Genomic DNA, 16,798 nt, shown 5'->3' with positions numbered 1-16,798 from the left:
ACTTCAGCTCTGATTTGCGGGTTAAAACTCCATAATGCGGCGTTACATTCGTGCACTGGTGTTGTGCACGGTGTTTGCCGTGTTGTCGGGCCTGTATGTTTACAGTAAGCTGTTTTATTCCGATGTGTCGCTGGTCGAAGCAGCCGCTGCGAGGAGGAGAAACCCCGGAGCCAGGCATCAGACTGGGCCCCAGAGTCCACACTGGTATAACAGGTAGGACTGGATCTTCAACTCTAACTTGTTTTCTCAGGGTGCAGTTATGGGAAAAATAGTTGTATTCCATTCTATTAACATAGCTATGTTAATACAAACTTAGATATCTATACATATTATATCTACACATTATGTATAGGAATGTGACACAGACATGATTAACTGCCTCCTGCGGAAAATAATATAATTAACATAAAGTTCACTTAGCACAGTGATTCGTTTTAAGTTACCAACGTGAAACATATGTCCAGAGTAACGTTAGGTCTAACTTATGGTTGGATGTAGTAAGGGGGAGTCTTTAAACAATCACTTTAATCACTAATGGTCTCATCATTGGAAGCTGTCACAAAATGGTGACAAATAAAAAAATATGCTAATATGTGCATTATATCATCCAGACTCTGATTATTTGATTATCTGATTTTTGCCATTCAACCTCTCACATCCTTGGCTAATCCTAGGGTAGTCACTTACTTAAAGACATGATGCATCATGCAACTATCATTTCATTGTGATTTAATTGTGTGTGTGTGTGTGTGTGTGTGTGTGTGTGTGTGTGTGTGTGTGTGTGTGTGTGTGTGTGTGTGTGTGTGTGTGTGTGTGTGTGAGAGTGTGAGTGTGGGAGAGACTGCATTTGCAAACACAGCTTTGTTTTCACAGTTGATTGTTCACTTCACTGTCAAACCTTTGAAGTGTGCCCCCTTTGCAGTAGGGGCTTTTGATGGGAGGAGCAAGGAGCTTATTTCAAAGGAGGGCCTGGGAGGGGGGGGTGTTGGGGGGGCAGTTACTTCATGGATTGGATTTCTAATCCCCAAAATTCAAATCACTATAATCAATCAGGGCTGTGGTCAAGTGCAATTCTACTCCCAAGACCAGATCCAGTTTGAGTCAATCATAAATTGAAATTGATTGATTGATATTTTATCAATATTTATATTATAAATATATACAGTATATACACATTTGTAGGTGGGGAGGAAAAAGTCAAGTCAATATCAATAATGGCAGAGACCAAGACAAGTTTGAGTCAAAACAGGCACAAGAACGAGATAAGTCAAAGACGCCAGTAAATCAAAAGCCTTGAGACTCAAGGTCGAGACCATGGTCAACTCTACAGTTATATGACTATAATATCATTGTAGAGACTTATAGTGTATCTGTAGTACTTGATAATGTGTTTATTATTTTTACTTTATGGCATTTCTACAATGGTGTCACTGTCACAGTAATTCTCCTGTATAGTTTTGCTGTATAATACCCTTCTAGAATCATTTTCATTATAGGGTTATTTCCTTTTTATAAGGGATGGTTGTGAAGATGCTACATGTGATCGAAGTCTCTCATCTCCTCACAGTCATTTAGGTGCTCAATCAGTAATGTAATAAAAACTTTTTTTTAAGTAATTTAATTCTTGATTCTTGATTGAGTTCAGGGCAACCCAAAGCTTACAGACACCAGACAATATGAAAAGTTTTTTCATCATCATTGATGACCTAATCCTAATGAAAGAACATCCTCCGGTGGCTTGACATGGATCTCTCACACAATCCTGATTTGAGGAGAAAGAATGTTGGGAAGAAGGGCTTCTATCGATATTGTGACATGAGACTAGTTATCGTCTTAGATTTTGGATATCGTACTGTGATATTGTGATATGCATGTAATCTTTTCAATTTACCAGATTGTTCTAGCTGTTCTATTATTTGCCTTTACAACTTAGTCATTATATCCACATTACTGATGGTTATTTATCGAAAATATCAATGTGTAAATATTTTGTGAAAACACCAATTGATACAATATTGTAGCAATATCGATAGAGGGATTTGGTCAAAAACACTGTGATATTTGATTTCGTCCATATCGCCCAGCCCTATCTTGTTTTAAAGTGTTTGTGACATTTCACATGTGGCTTTGACTTAAAACTGAATAATTTAGCCAACTTCGCAGTAAAATACTGATATATATTGTGTATCGCCATTCAGCCTAAAAATACAGAGATATGGTCCATATCGCCCAAGTTGTTGAAAATCTGTCAAAAGTCGTACCATGGTTTACTCAAACATCTGCATGTTTCTATCAGGTACATCATGCGTCAGCGGGGTCACAAAGAGGGTGGAGGCAGAGGGCATCAGAGTGAACCTGAGTCTCCCATGATGCACCTGGCTGTGGTCGAGCCTCCCATGATGCACCTGGCTGTGGTGGCCTGTGGCCAGCGGCTGGACGAGACTCTCACCATGGTGAAGTCGGCTGTGCTGCTCAGCATCAAACGCCTCTGCCTGCACATCTTTGCTGAGGATCAGCTCCACGCAGGCTTCACCGAAGCTGTGAGTACGACTGTTTAAATATCAGCAGTGTCATTATTCTCTACAGTAAAACCACTGGACCATTGCATTACCTAATACCTTTAAAGTACAGATTAACTTTAAGACTAAGAACTTTAAGAAACCTTAAGAAATTAAGAGGCTGATTCTTTACAACTATCGACTGACCTCACCAGACTGACAGTTCAGTACATTGTTTTATTGGTCCCCGTTGTTTCCCACGCTTCCTGTTTGCAGGGTTTCCATAAAGCTCTGTAGTGTGAGAATGCATGGAAAATTAATTTGCAAATTGCCATCGCTTATGGAAAGTATGTAAATGCAATGTTGGAAAAAGGCAGGGAACTCACCATCACAACCCACACATTACTTGAGACAGACTATGCATATGATTAAGGATCAGCAGTATCTTTCAGCTTATATATTCAGATATAACAATTAGTGATAATTCTGCATGGTTTAATATTAAGTTCTTGAAAAGCATTGTGATTTTCAAAAGGGAAATGTGTAGGAACCCTGTATTTGTGTGTTTCGTCCTCATCCCATACTGTATATAGCCCTGCTAATAGCTAACTGATGTGTCACTATCTTGTGTCCAGTTGAAGTCGTGGCCCAGCTTGGTCCGCTCCAGGTTCAACTACACAGTTTCCTCCATCAGCTTCCCCAGTGAGAACGCAGCTGAGTGGAAGAAACTCTTCAAACCCTGTGCTTCTCAGAGGCTCTTCCTCCCTGTGAGTTCCTGACCGAGAGAAGACTCTTTACATCTTAAGGAAAAGAAATGGGTCACTTCACTATGAGAGAAGACTCTTTACATCTTAAGGAAAATAAATGGGTCACTTCACTATGACGTCCTCAATGATTTCATTTAGGCTTCTTTTTAAATCAAATCAAACTGATGCCAAGGTTCCTTAGCTGGTCTGGATGGAATGTCTGGACATCCTATAATAAGAGTGTGTGTGTGTGTGTGTGTGTGTGTGTGTGTGTGTGTGTGTGTGTGTGTGTGTGTGTGTGTGTGTGTGTGTGTGTGTGTGTGTGTGTGTGTGTGTGTGTGTGTGTGTGTGTGTGTGTGTGTGTGTGTGTGTGTGTGTGTGCGTGCGCGCGCGCGCGCGCGCGTGCGTGCGACGTGCGTGCGTCATTTCTAGGTCTTGAAAAGTTCAGGAATAGCAAAAAGCCTTTTAAATATAAACACCCCCACCCCAGTCCCATTAATGGAATTGCCTTATACTTAGTAGCTGTAAGCACAATGTAATGTTATATATTGCGATATCGGTTGCCGTGGAGAATAATCTTCAGCTGTACTAGATTGGAACGACCTTGTTGACAGTTGCTACTATCAACAGATATCACAAAAGACAGACAGAAATGTCCGTGAAGAAATCAAGGACGAGAAAAGCCTACTGTTTAATAATATCTTTGATAAGTGAAAAATCTCAATGTGGCAATATAGTTGTTGTGCTTTGCCATATGGTCGGAGCTGATTAAGTAACTTCTTTACATTAATATAACAGCTTGTTAATCATTTTGATGGTACAGTGACTCCTAATAGGGAGAATGGTGGCTCTCTGTTCCCACACCGCCCTCTGAAAGCCTGTTCCTGCATTATGAATTTCTGCTGTCTGTTCCCCGGAGCGGCTTGACAGTAGTGGGGTTTCCATCCTAATGTATCGCTGCACATTTTAACAAAAATATTCAGAAAATCGGCAAAACAAAATGTGAAATGCGCGTTTCCATCCACTGCTATTATGCAAATTATAGAGCTGTCAATCACCTCGTGTTTGAGGCCATCTTCCTCTGCTGATCTGCTGCTAGACCCTTGCAGGCAGGCAGCGACCATGCTCTATTCAGGATTCATACGGTCATCGAAAATCCTGGAAAATCTTTAATAGACTATTAAACACATCTAACATTATTTATTTAAAGTTTCATGATGATCTAGAAAGGTACATAGACCATAAAATGCAATTTATGGATTACCAGGTGCCACTCTTGAACTCGGCAAGCTTAACGGATATAATCCACAGAGCAATTCTAGAAGTGAGTCGCATTGACATTAATCCCAGTCTTCTTCTGAATAAGAAATAAATGAACCTGATGAAGCATCTGCGAAACGCGTTGTACCTGTGATCTGTTGCAAATAAATGCCACGTGAAAAGTTGGTCCAAGTCTGAGGAGTTTGTGCGGTCCGCTGGACTTTTAGTCTAGTGTTTATTTATTTCTTATTCAGTGTAATCGTTCTTGCTGTGACCAGCACCTCCCGCTCTGGATGTGCACGAGTGCTCTACTATTGCCCAGTCTTCTTCTGTTTAAACACACCACAGCAAAAATGTTATTGCTTTTTACCATTATATTTACCTTACAAGTGTAGCCCTATTTAGTGTAGGCTACGCCGACATGTCAATATGAAACTGCGTGGTTTTTGAATGGAGAGATGACAGAAGATTCGCTTGATCTGTTTCGATTGCATTCATCACATTTACCTTTTATCGATATGGCCAACTTTTCAACCTCGCCAAAGCGTGAAAAGTTTTTTGCGATTTTTGGATTCCTGCCCCCCCCCCCCCGCCCCCCCCACCCCCACCCCCCCCCACCCCCACCCCCACCCCCGAATTGAAAATTCACATAAAAACAGGTGGATGGAAACTCAACTAGTGTCAAGTACAGTGCCTTCAAATTAAAAGTTTTCCAATGACAAACTAACAGGAAGCTTTCATTGTGAAGTAGGTGTAGGAAGTGAAACGTGTTTCGCTTGCGAGCTTACTTCCCTCACTGAAACAAGTAGAGACAACAACAATTGGGCATATTTGCAGCTATTTTTTCCAGCGAACGAGTTATAAACACTGCAGAAAGGTTAGCAAAGTAGAGTACAAGTACAAACGGTAAAATAAGGCTGATATGTGAACATACAAACAGAGAAGTGTAGCATTTAGGCAGTTTCCCAAAGAGTAAAACTACGGAATAGGGCTTTAATCACATACAACATGAAATGCTGATTAAATGATGTCTGTCTGCCTGCCTGTGTCTCTGCCTGTGCAGCTGATCCTGAAGGAAGTGGACTCTGTGGTGTACGTGGACTCAGACATTCTGTTCCTGCAGCCTGTGGACGGGCTGTGGGCGCTCCTGTCCCAGTTTAACTCCTCCCAGCTGGCAGCTGTGGCCCCGGAGCACGAGGAGCCCCGCATCGCCTGGTACAACCGCTTCGCCCGACACCCCTACTACGGCCGCACGGGCATCAACTCTGGGGTCATGCTGATGAACATGACCAGGATAAGGAACACGTACTTTAAGGTAGGGTTGAGAGCGGACAACTTACAGTATTTTCCATAGGGATGCACGATATATCGGCAGTCATATCGTATCAGCTGAGGTTAGTAATTTTCTTGATATTGTATCTGTCATTTGAGGAAAAATAACAGCAATGTTATATCAGTTATCGGTATCTGCCAAAATGTTCATATTGAGGGGAAACAATGCGGTAAATCCATGTTTTATGGGGTTTTCCAAATGTTTTGGAAATGAAGAAATACATTGCCTTTTCAGTATGTACAAAATGTGATTATCATAGACACTTGTTTTTATACAGATCATATCGCCATTGGTAAATATCGGTTATCAGCCATAACAGCAATGTTAATATCTGTTACCGGTATGTATCCAGGAGAGATTTGTTCAGGTCTTGTTTGGTTTTCTGTAAAACTGAGATATTCACATTGGCCACAAGAGGTTCCCCTTCTGCTATAGTTGTGCTGCTCTCTCAAATGTCTGTTAAATTCTTCTCAGCAGTGTTTGGTTTAACAGTTTTAAGGTACTAAGCCTAATTTCTATGGTGCCACATATTTAGCTAGGAAATGAATACTATCATGAATATCGTGTGTGTGTGTGTGTGTGTGTGCGCGTGCGCGTGTGTGTGTGTGTGCGCGTGTGTGCGCGTGTGTGCGTGTGTGCGTGCGTGCGTGCGTGTGTGTGTGTGTGTTGACAGAATGACATGACGTCAGTGGGGCTGCGTTGGGAGGAGCTGCTGATGCCTCTACTGCAGAAATACAAACTCAACATCACCTGGGGAGACCAGGATCTTCTCAATATCATCTTCCATCACAACCCAGGTAGGAGTACATGCACGTGCACACACACACACACACACACACACACACACACACACACACACACACACACACACACACACACACACACACACACACACACACACACACACACACACACACACACACACACACACACACACACACACACACACACACACACACACACACACACACACACACACACACACACTGCATGTAGCCTCCAGGAACAAATTGAACAGGGATGAGTTCCCATTGTTAGCCCAAATAATCAAAGGAATTATAAGCTACACATTTCCAGTTAGTAACTGGAAATGTAACTGTTACATTAGACAACAGCTTACGTGTCCACCATACCTGTAACGTTATACAGCACAGCCATTTTGTAGCATTGATATGTTAACTAAAGTGTGTGTCTGTGTGTGTGTTTATCACTATCTCCAGAGCGCCTGTTGGAGTTCCCGTGTCAGTGGAACTACCGTCCGGACCACTGCATCTACGGCAGCAACTGTGCCTCCGCCGAGGAGAATGGCATCCACATCCTGCACGGGAACCGAGGTGTTTACCACGACCACAAACAGCCCGCCTTCAGAGCCGTCTACGACGCCATCCACAAGGTGTGTGTGTGCATTTGTGTGCGTGCGTGTGTGTGTGAAATGCTTGTGTTGTGTATGTTATTCTGTTTGAGTTGGGGGAATTCATTTCATTGGGGCTTGTGAATTAGGGCTGCACAATTAATCGAATCGTGATCAAAATCACAATATGGCTAAGTGCAATATCCAAATCACAGGAGCCTGCAATTATTTGATAAAGGAAAAATGTGTGACAACATAGCATTAAATGAAGCATTGTGGTGCTACAGAGATGTCCCGGCCTACACGTTATTTTCTCCAGACGTAAGGGAACATGCTTGTTTGGTACAGGCCCCATAAAAATCACATCACATTTTTATTTCATTTTTGTGTGAAAAAGAAATAGAAAATTTGCTATAACCCACTACAATCGTAGCGCATATCGCAATTGCAATATCTGTCAGTACAATCGTCGCAATATGATTTTTTCTTTACATATCGTACAGCCCTATTGACATTTGATTTATTTATTTCGACGGGACAATGCAAAATTAATGAACACAATAACCATGGAACAAATTGTGAATCCAAGATCACTGGTTCAAAACTGCAGATGGGACTCTGAGCGAGGAAAGGGAAAATGTAAAGAACAGAAATCGACCCTAAACACTTTCATAGTACAAAAAAACTCCACTACTATTAACTATTATTGTACCTTGCATTTCTGGGCCCATATTCAGTGGTCCATGTTTCTCACTCAACTGGCCAAAGGCAGCTTTGTCAGCAGTGCAGCTACAACTATCTAAAACATCCACAGTAAATACCAATATCTCCACTGACTGCAGCTTCAATAGACCAGAATGCAGTGCATCCACAAGCCATGTTCTCTTTTGAGTAAAGGGCACGACTTTCTTCTTCTTGACTGGGAGAAACGCACGGTTTTGCTTTTACTACACTCTCGCCTATCGCTCTCCCTATTGCTCTCTCCACCAAAACGTACTGTATTCAGCAAGTTGAGGTGTATGTATTATCTGCGGGCTGCCAAAGGGCATTCTGGGAAATGTAGGAAATCACTAACTGAAGAAGTAGATGAGGCAGGGTGAGGGGAAAGTGATGCACCAAAAAGGTAATCGTTGACAGAAGGTCAGAGGGAAAGGTAATTTGCCCCCATGAGGATGTTTACGGGTTGTTTACCGCCAGTCGAATGATATCGACAAAAGCAGTGGCATTTACTTAATGAAGCCATCAACGTCCAGGGTCTCATCGCTTTCCTATTAACAAAGCATTGAACATAGATCAGGGCCAAGGCTGCTCAATACCTTCTCCATAGCCCTGGCTTAACATGTGCCTTATAGGACAGCATCAATTACAACAGTGTACAGAGACACGCATGTCGCATGTACCTGTGCTTGCAGGAGTGAACACACACACACACACCCCATATGGGCACATAGCGTATATGAAAACACAGGTGTACCTCCTACACACACACACACACCCTACAGTTTTCGTCCAATAGCCTATTTTAGTATTGATACTTGTATAGGTGCGTGATTAAGTCTGGGTTGCCAGGAGGATGGAGAAGTATGGATTGAATCTGTGTGTTTAATCACACTGGACAGAGCGTTTCATCAGTTCTCCTCTGCTTGCTGCTCTGCAGCAGAACCCGAGGCCGTCTGTCATGAGGTGAATCAGTAAGAGGACATGAATGCACACAACACCCCGCAAACTCAATAAGAGTGACATCATCCCTGCTCCTTCTCTCTCTGTTCCCCAACAGATGTATTTGTAGAGCGGTGTGAATACTCAGCTGCTGTCTCTCTCTGTTCCCCAACAGATGTATTTGTAGAGCGGTGTGAATACTCAGCTATCTCTCTCTGTTCCCCAACAGATGTATTTGTAGAGCGGTGTGAATACTCAGCTATCTCTCTCTGTTCCCCAACAGATGTATTTGTAGAGCGGTGTGAATACTCAGCTGTCTCTCTCTGTTCCCCAACAGATGTATTTGTAGAGCGGTGTGAATACTCAGCTGTCTCTCTCTGTTCCCCAACAGATGTATTTGTAGAGCGGTGTGAATACTCAGCTGTCTCTCTCTGTTCCCCAACAGATGTATTTGTAGAGCGGTGTGAATACTCAGCTGTCTCTCTCTGTTCCCCAACAGATGTATTTGTAGAGCGGTGTGAATACTCAGCTGTCTCTCTCTGTTCCCCAACAGATGTATTTGTAGAGCGGTGTGAATACTCAGCTGTCTCTCTCTGTTCCCCAACAGATGTATTTGTAGAGCGGTGTGAATACTCAGCTGTCTCATGTAGAGTGGTGTGAATACTCAGCTGTCTCAACATTCAACATTCACTTTATTATACAAACACATGTTAATGTAACAGACGACAAGTGCAATACTGTAAGTACAAATAACGAGTAAAGAATATCTAAAAGGTATCTGCACAATGAAATGTCTGGCAAAACCACAGTCAGGGAAGCTCGATCATCAATACCATCAAGACACACATCTACATTAGACACACAGTGGAATGAGTCAGGCAACTCGGCAGGTTTAGGAACTGCATCACCCCACTGCAATGCAGTCTTTCATAATCTAGATACATTACTTAATATCGATGTATATCCATAATTGTGCTGCTAAGTTTCATGTCTAGATATCCGATAATCGATAATTGTACAGCCCTTTATCTACCTCTATTTAAAAGTTTAACTGAAATCGGAATAAAATAAATGTAAAATCTGTTTAGTCTGCAGCGTGGGACTCTGAACCTCCTCCCAGAGGGCAGTAACTCATACTCAGCATGTTCCCACATGGGAGGGATCATCCTCAAATATTGTATATTGCTTCATAGGTACTGTTTTTTGACAACTGGGTAAGTAGTGAGTGGCTGACTGACAGATGGCTGTGCTCTGTATCCTCATACAAACAAATGGGAATGTAAACAACACTGCTCCTCCCTGTCTATCTACCGGTCTGTCTCCCTCCTCAAACAGACTGCAGCAGTCTGTCCCTCATAAAGTTACCTGTCTGTGTCTCCCTCCTCAAACAGACTGCAGCAGTCTGTCCCTCATAAAGTTACCTGTCTGTCTCCCTCCTCAAACAGACTGCAGCAGTCTGTCCCTCATAAAGCTACCCGTCTGTGTCTCCCTCCTCAAACAGACTGCAGCGGTCTGTCCCTCATAAAGTTACCTGTCTGTGTCTCCCTCCTCAAACAGACTGCAGCAGTCTGTCCCTCATAAAGCTACCTGTCTGTGTCTCCCTCCTCAAACAGACTGCAGTGATCTGTCCCTCATAAAGCTACCTGTCTGTGTCTCCCTCCTCAAACAGACTGCAGCGGTCCGTCCCTCATAAAGCTACCTGTCTGTGTCTCCCTCCTCAAACAGACTGCAGTGGTCTCTCCCTCATAAAGTTACCTGTCTGTGTCTCCCTCCTCAAACAGACTGCAGCAGTCTGTCCCTCATAAAGTTACCTGTCTGTGTCTCCCTCCTCAAACAGACTGCAGTGGTCTGTCCCTCATAAAGCTACCTGTCTGTGTCTCCCTCCTCAAACAGACTGCAGCAGTCTGTCCCTCATAAAGCTACCTGTCTGTGTCTCCCTCCTCAAACAGACTGCAGCGGTCTGTCCCTCATAAAGTTACCTGTCTGTGTCTCCCTCCTCAAACAGACTGCAGCGGTCTGTCCCTCATAAAGCTACCTGTCTGTGTCTCCCTCCTCAAACAGACTGCAGCGATCTGTCCCTCATAAAGCTACCTGTCTGTGTCTCCCTCCTCAAACAGACTGCAGCGGTCTGTCCCTCATAAAGCTACCTGTCTGTGTCTCCCTCCTCAAACAGACTGCAGTGGTCTGTCCCTCATAAAGCTACCTGTCTGTGTCTCCCTCCTCAAACAGACTGCAGCAGTCTGTCCCTCATAAAGCTACCTGTCTGTGTCTCCCTCCTCAAACAGACTGCAGCAGTCTGTCCCTCATAAAGCTACCTGTCTGTGTCTCCCTCCTCAAACAGACTGCAGTGATCTGTCCCTCATAAAGCTACCTGTCTGTGTCTCCCTCCTCAAACAGACTGCAGCAGTCTGTCCCTCATAAAGCTACCTGTCTGTGTCTCCCTCCTCAAACAGACTGCAGTGATCTGTCCCTCATAAAGCTACCTGTCTGTGTCTCCCTCCTCAAACAGACTGCAGCAGTCTGTCCCTCATAAAGCTACCTGTCTGTGTCTCCCTCCTCAAACAGACTCATAAAGTGTCCCTCCCGCCTCCCTCCGCTGCAAAAGCTGAGCCCAGGAAGCAGCAGTTAAATTTTACAGCCGATGGTGCATTTAGGGTTCGAGTCTGCACACGAGCGGCCCCCCATCAGCCACACAAAATCAATACACTGACTGTAAATGCAACTTTATGACTGTCTGTGTGTGTGTGTGTGTGTGTGTGTGTGTGTGTGTGTGTGTGTGTGTGTGTGTGTGTGTGTGTGTGTGTGTGTGTGTGTGTGTGTGTGTGTGTGTGTGTGTGTGTGTGTGTGTGAGAGAGTGAAAGTATATCCTCGTAAAAACGCCATTCTCCTTGTGACCCAATATCTGAGACCCAACCACAAGCAAATGAGCTGGCATAAAAAATGTTAATTCCCTTTTGATTTCCTCAGAGCATTGTAAAGACTCCTTCATTATTGGGAAGACATGAACATTCTTGGGTAATCCCTGACTCTCACTGGACAGTAAGCCTGTAGTCGAACACTGACTTCAGCAGCGCAGACTGTTTTATGTTTGGGCCTGGCTGGCCAGTGGCCAATCAGATTCACAGTTCCATCTGAGTTCAGCAAGCTTAGTAGTTTTCCTTTACAATTTGAACTATTTCCACTGGGGCAGCGGGGGTTAAGTACCATGCTCACATGTTTGTTTGTTTTAGTAGTAGAGAACTTGAATGTACTCCAAGGAGGCAATTTGTGATACAACACACTACAGTATATGTAGACACATATAGACACATAGACACAATAAAATCACATGACATAAACAGACAAATCATCTGTAGCTGTCAAACATCATTACGGTAATAATACAAGATAGCAGCCAGGCATATTTAATGTGCATGAAGATCATTTTGGATTTCAACTGGTGATTTTCCAGTCTCAAGCCTGCTTCTCCAAGCTTTAGGCTAATATCTACCCCATTTATCAGCTTTCTGAAGAATCAGGAAGAGGTAGGAAAGTATTTGAGGATCTTGTCTTGTCTGGTGGAAATGAATTGTTCTAAAAGTTAAAATTGCCATCAGGTGAGGTGATTATAATTTTTTTACTACTTTTGGGACAGAATCACCATGGACATTAAACACCGAGCAAATATACATAATATATTCCACAGGACACTTAGATCTTTGTGAGAATGCTATCTCTAAATCAGCAATGGTTTATTGCTATCAAGAGAAACATATATACAAACATAATAGACATATGAGCCACTAATAAGACAATATTGACAGTCGTCTCCCCTTGAGCTTCCCTCTTCCCTCTTCCCTCTTCCCTCCCCACAACCATTTTCTTTCCCGTTAACTGTTAATCCCTGTTTCCCTTGGCCACCCTGTGCCAGGATCTCATTAACCTAAAAGAATGCTTACATTTCAAGCAGTAAAATAATTTAACTGCCCAAAAGAGGCAGGATAACGATTATTGCCTCTATTCTTTTGCCATTAATTAAAGAAGAAAAAAATATGACGTGAAACTTTTGATAATAATTAGCTTCCCCTTGTAGACTGATTGTTGCTACATGTTACCACCCAGGTTGGATCGTCACACTGCATATTACAATACGTCATCCAGCTTTACTTAACTCCAGCCTTCACTCTTAGAGCAAGTTTCAGAAGAGAGTACATGAAGTCCTCCATTGACAAAATGACAAAATGTTTTGGAATTGAAGACAAGTTGGCCTCAAATCTAACGCGTTAAATTGCATTGTCTTTCCAGTACTCATTCGGAGCAGATCCCGCCAGTTCCCTGTTGGCTCCTCTTGAGGAGGAATTGTTAAAGACGACACACACCTACTGCGGTAAATCCCACAAACTCTTCACCAAGAGGCTGGCACAGAGCCTGGCCAACATCAACAGGAACACTCCGCACCGGCGGTGACAGCACGGAGGCGTTGCAGGTTCGGTTTGTGGTTAGAATCTAATCTGCAAGCTGCTCTGGATAAGAGCGTCCTCTAAGCACCTAAAATATGAATCTAGCACGGACCAACTGGTCTTGAGTATTGAACTTCACAGAGAAGCAGATTTGGTACAGACGTGCTGGGAGCCTTTTGCAGGCGTTGGCTGGAGTCTATCAGACTATACATTCACCGTTTACTGACAACTGGAGGGTTGTGTTGAAACGTACAGGCCTCATAGCGCTCCCTCCATTGCCTTATGTTACTGACAAGAGAAGCAACTTTGGAAGAGCAGCTCTTGATTTTCCATATTGGAGAATTTATGTAGCCTACTGAAACATAAACTGTGTGAGAACTGGGGGGGAGGGAGGGGGGGGGGGGTCTTCCTACAAGGCCCATTGTTTGCACTGGACCACTTTGCCAACCTTCAGTCACCACTCGACTCTCAACAAGATGGAAAGGACATACTTGATATGTGAATAAGAGAAAATAATATTCTGTGACAACACTATGAAATGATCAAAATAATGTTCAAATCTGTAGCTTATTTCTACAGTGACAGAGGCTGAGAATTTAAAGCCTTTACCAAATTACTGTTTGTCTTATCTGCTCTTTTATCTGTAGCCTCTGTAGAGGTTGTACAATTAATACGTATTTTGATTAAGAACAGATCAACAGGGTGATTCACAAGCTGTTCTTGACCACTGTGTAGTTCACATAATTCTGGTGCCAAACTCTGGCAAAAACACTGGCAAAAGGTCATGTCAGTCTGCAGTTGTTGTTATTTCTGTCTTTCATTTCTTCTTTGTAAGTGAAAAATGTCCATGTTTCCACATGTTCTTTTGCACGGACATCTTTCCTGAACATTGCTGAAACAGAAAGAGATTGTATAGACTCCTTTTTAAACAGAAAGAGATTGTATAGACTCCTTTTTAAACAAAGAGATTGTATAGACTCCTTTTTAAACAGAAAGAGATTGTATAGACTCCTTTTTAAACAGAAAGAGATTGTATAGACTCCTTTTTAAACAGAAAGAGATTGTATAGACTCCTTTTTAAACAAAGAGATTGTATAGACTCCTTTTTAAAGGACGTGTTGTGTCAAACTGGACACAGATGTGTTAAAGAGGACTAATCCTGGTAAGGAGTTTAGTTTAGTCATGTGATATACAGTATAGCTATGGGCAGCCCACGACCATGCTGAAAAATGGCTATTGAACATGTGAATATGAACCACTTGTCTAAGCTACAAGTTTCTTTCTTGATGCCAAAGCTTTTTGTTTGTTTTTGTTTGAGCACTGTTGAATGTATTTGAGAACTCTGTTGGTTGTCATCACAATGTTAACAATGTCTGTCATCATGGCTGTAACACAAGGAAGTCTTTCATTGCATTTCCATGTTTACTTTGTTTATTTGTCATTGTAAAGAAAAACTAATTGCAGTTCTTTTTTTCCTTTTATATTAAAGGTGATTTTCATTTTTGTACAGGGTGGCAGTGTGTGCTGTTTAACCACCAGAGGGCAGCATTTTTTCACATGTCCACCAGTGATCAGGAATGGAGCTGAGGCATCTTGATGGTACTTTATGAAAAACATAGAATTTGTTTTAAAGAAGGCTATGCAAGCTGTTCTATGCAGATAGGGAGGGGGGAGACATGGTCTTTATGCGTTTTAGATTCAAATTGCCATTGTTGTTTTGGCAGCATGTAACTTGAAGAGGACTTTGGGACCGTCGACACACTTCAGTGTGCCCCATTAGATGAGCTTGGATCGGCCGAACTCGGACAACATTTCACTTTTTATTTTTTTATTTTTACCAATATCTTTGTTAATTTATTCCATGAGGATCTAACTTGAGGGAGATTGATGCCATGTTTCTATTGCCTGTTTGGACAGATCAATGGACCGGCCAATAATCTATGACCAGGCCACCTGAGCTGCTACACCATTGCTGCCTCTTCTCTGAAGTGCTCATAAAGTGTAAGTGATGGAGCAATAATGCAGCCGTATAGTATAGGTGCCTGTCTGTGCCACTGTATGGCATTGACTACTATGGGGAATGGGTTTATGCTTATTCCCATTAGGTGGGGGATACAACCGTCCATTTATGGCTCTGGAGGCAGTTTGATTCATCGCAGCAGAGATATCCTTCATTCATCACTATATATCCGTATGAGAGCTTATCAATTACCTTTATTGACCCGTTTGCTTAAATGCAACATGTAACAGGCCTCGCCCCGAGGGAGACAAAGACAATGGGTTGGATTGAGCACCATGTTGAAAAATTCAATATCGGCCGTCCTCCAAGGTTTCATTTTCCCGAAACTACAAGTTTTATATCCCAATAAATAACTCTGATTGTATTTCTTTTGTGCCATCATGGCTTGCAGAAGAACTATTTCAAATAAAAACGTGACCTGCGGCGATCAGAGCGGGTCAGTGCTACAGTGGAAGACATCACACAGTAATCTAGTGTAGAGGCTGGGTCTGTGTGTGTGTCTGTGGCAGAGAGATGGACAAAGACTACAGAGAAACTGTAGACCGAGACAAAGAAACGCATTGAAGGAGAGATTTGTTTAGATTTTCTTGTTTGCCTAATATTGTTTTCTTGGTTGGATACAAGGTTACAATCTTTTCCAATGTAGCCCTGGATTCATTCCAGGGAAGGTTGGTTTCTACATGGAAGGTTTCTATTTTCACAGAAATGCTGAAGAGAAGAGGTGAGAGGATAGTTGGAGGAGTACTGACCGAGAGAATACTGATGGAGAGGGACCATGAGAGTGTGTTAGTGATGAAAGAAAAGAACAAGGGTGTGATAGCAATATAGCAATTAGGGCACTTTGTAGCTTCAGTGCTGGATCTTTTGGATATTGCTTTCCAGAAAACGGCTGGAGCTTGGACGGATCTCAGAATGATGCAATCAAAAGAAAGCTGCCTGCAACCCAATCGCCTGAATAAAACATTGACATTTTATGTGTGTGCAAAACAGGGATATGTCGAATATCAATGTCAATTTGAAACAAACGTGGGGAACATATGTTTCTAAAACGTGCCATTTTACATCTCTGCAAACGTACAATCTCAACGTAAATTTGAATCGAAATGAAAACACCAATGCCTTTCCAACGTTAAATGCAAATTAAACAACTTTAACAACTTTGGGTAACACTTTACAATAACGTACACAAATCCTATAGTAGTTACTAGTAAACTAACCATTAACTAATAGCCAGTTAATGAGTAGCTAATGAAAAATTTGGCATTAGTCAATCACTAGTTAATCATAGTTAATGAGTAGGTAGTCATTAGTTAATGATTAGTATCTAATTTCCTGAGTAGAGTAGTTAATCATTACCTAATGATTACTAAATGTCAGCTCGTGAATAGAGTAGTTAATCATTACTTAATGATTCCAAAATGTCAGTGCGTGAATGTATTAGTTAATCATTAGTTAATCATTAGTTAAGGTCACATTGTGAGTATAGTAGTTA

The 16,798-nt window shown here is 42.3% G+C and overlaps 1 protein-coding gene across 1 annotated transcript; it reads left to right on the top strand.

Moving 5' to 3' along the window:
- Positions 1–14,790, top strand: gxylt1b (glucoside xylosyltransferase 1b). Its single transcript, XM_083655669.1, has 7 exons — positions 1–213; positions 2,297–2,540; positions 3,134–3,265; positions 5,568–5,819; positions 6,511–6,634; positions 7,058–7,230; positions 13,132–14,790. The coding sequence occupies exons 1-7, from the start codon at positions 35–37 to the stop codon at positions 13,291–13,293; spliced, it is 1,266 nt and encodes a 421-aa protein (XP_083511795.1). The 5' UTR covers positions 1–34; the 3' UTR covers positions 13,294–14,790.
- Positions 14,791–16,798: the final 2,008 nt, after the last annotated feature.

This window comes from Poromitra crassiceps, assembly GCF_964638095.1.
Source record: "Poromitra crassiceps genome assembly, chromosome: 2".
Classification (NCBI taxonomy): Eukaryota; Metazoa; Chordata; class Actinopteri; order Beryciformes; family Melamphaidae; genus Poromitra; species Poromitra crassiceps.
This window is presented reverse-complemented; position numbering and strand designations above follow the sequence as displayed.

What these genes read in the sequence shown, in the direction of transcription:
- gxylt1b (XM_083655669.1), top strand. Translation starts at nt 35, where the DNA reads ATGCGGCGTTACATTCGTGCACTGGTGTTGTGCACGGTGTTTGCCGTG. An exon ending in TAAGGAACACGTACTTTAAG is followed by an intron (nt 5,820 to 6,510) that starts GTAGGGTTGAGA and finishes GTGTGTTGACAG; the next exon opens with AATGACATGACGTCAGTGGG. An exon ending in TCTACGACGCCATCCACAAG is followed by an intron (nt 7,231 to 13,131) that starts GTGTGTGTGTGC and finishes TTGTCTTTCCAG; the next exon opens with TACTCATTCGGAGCAGATCC.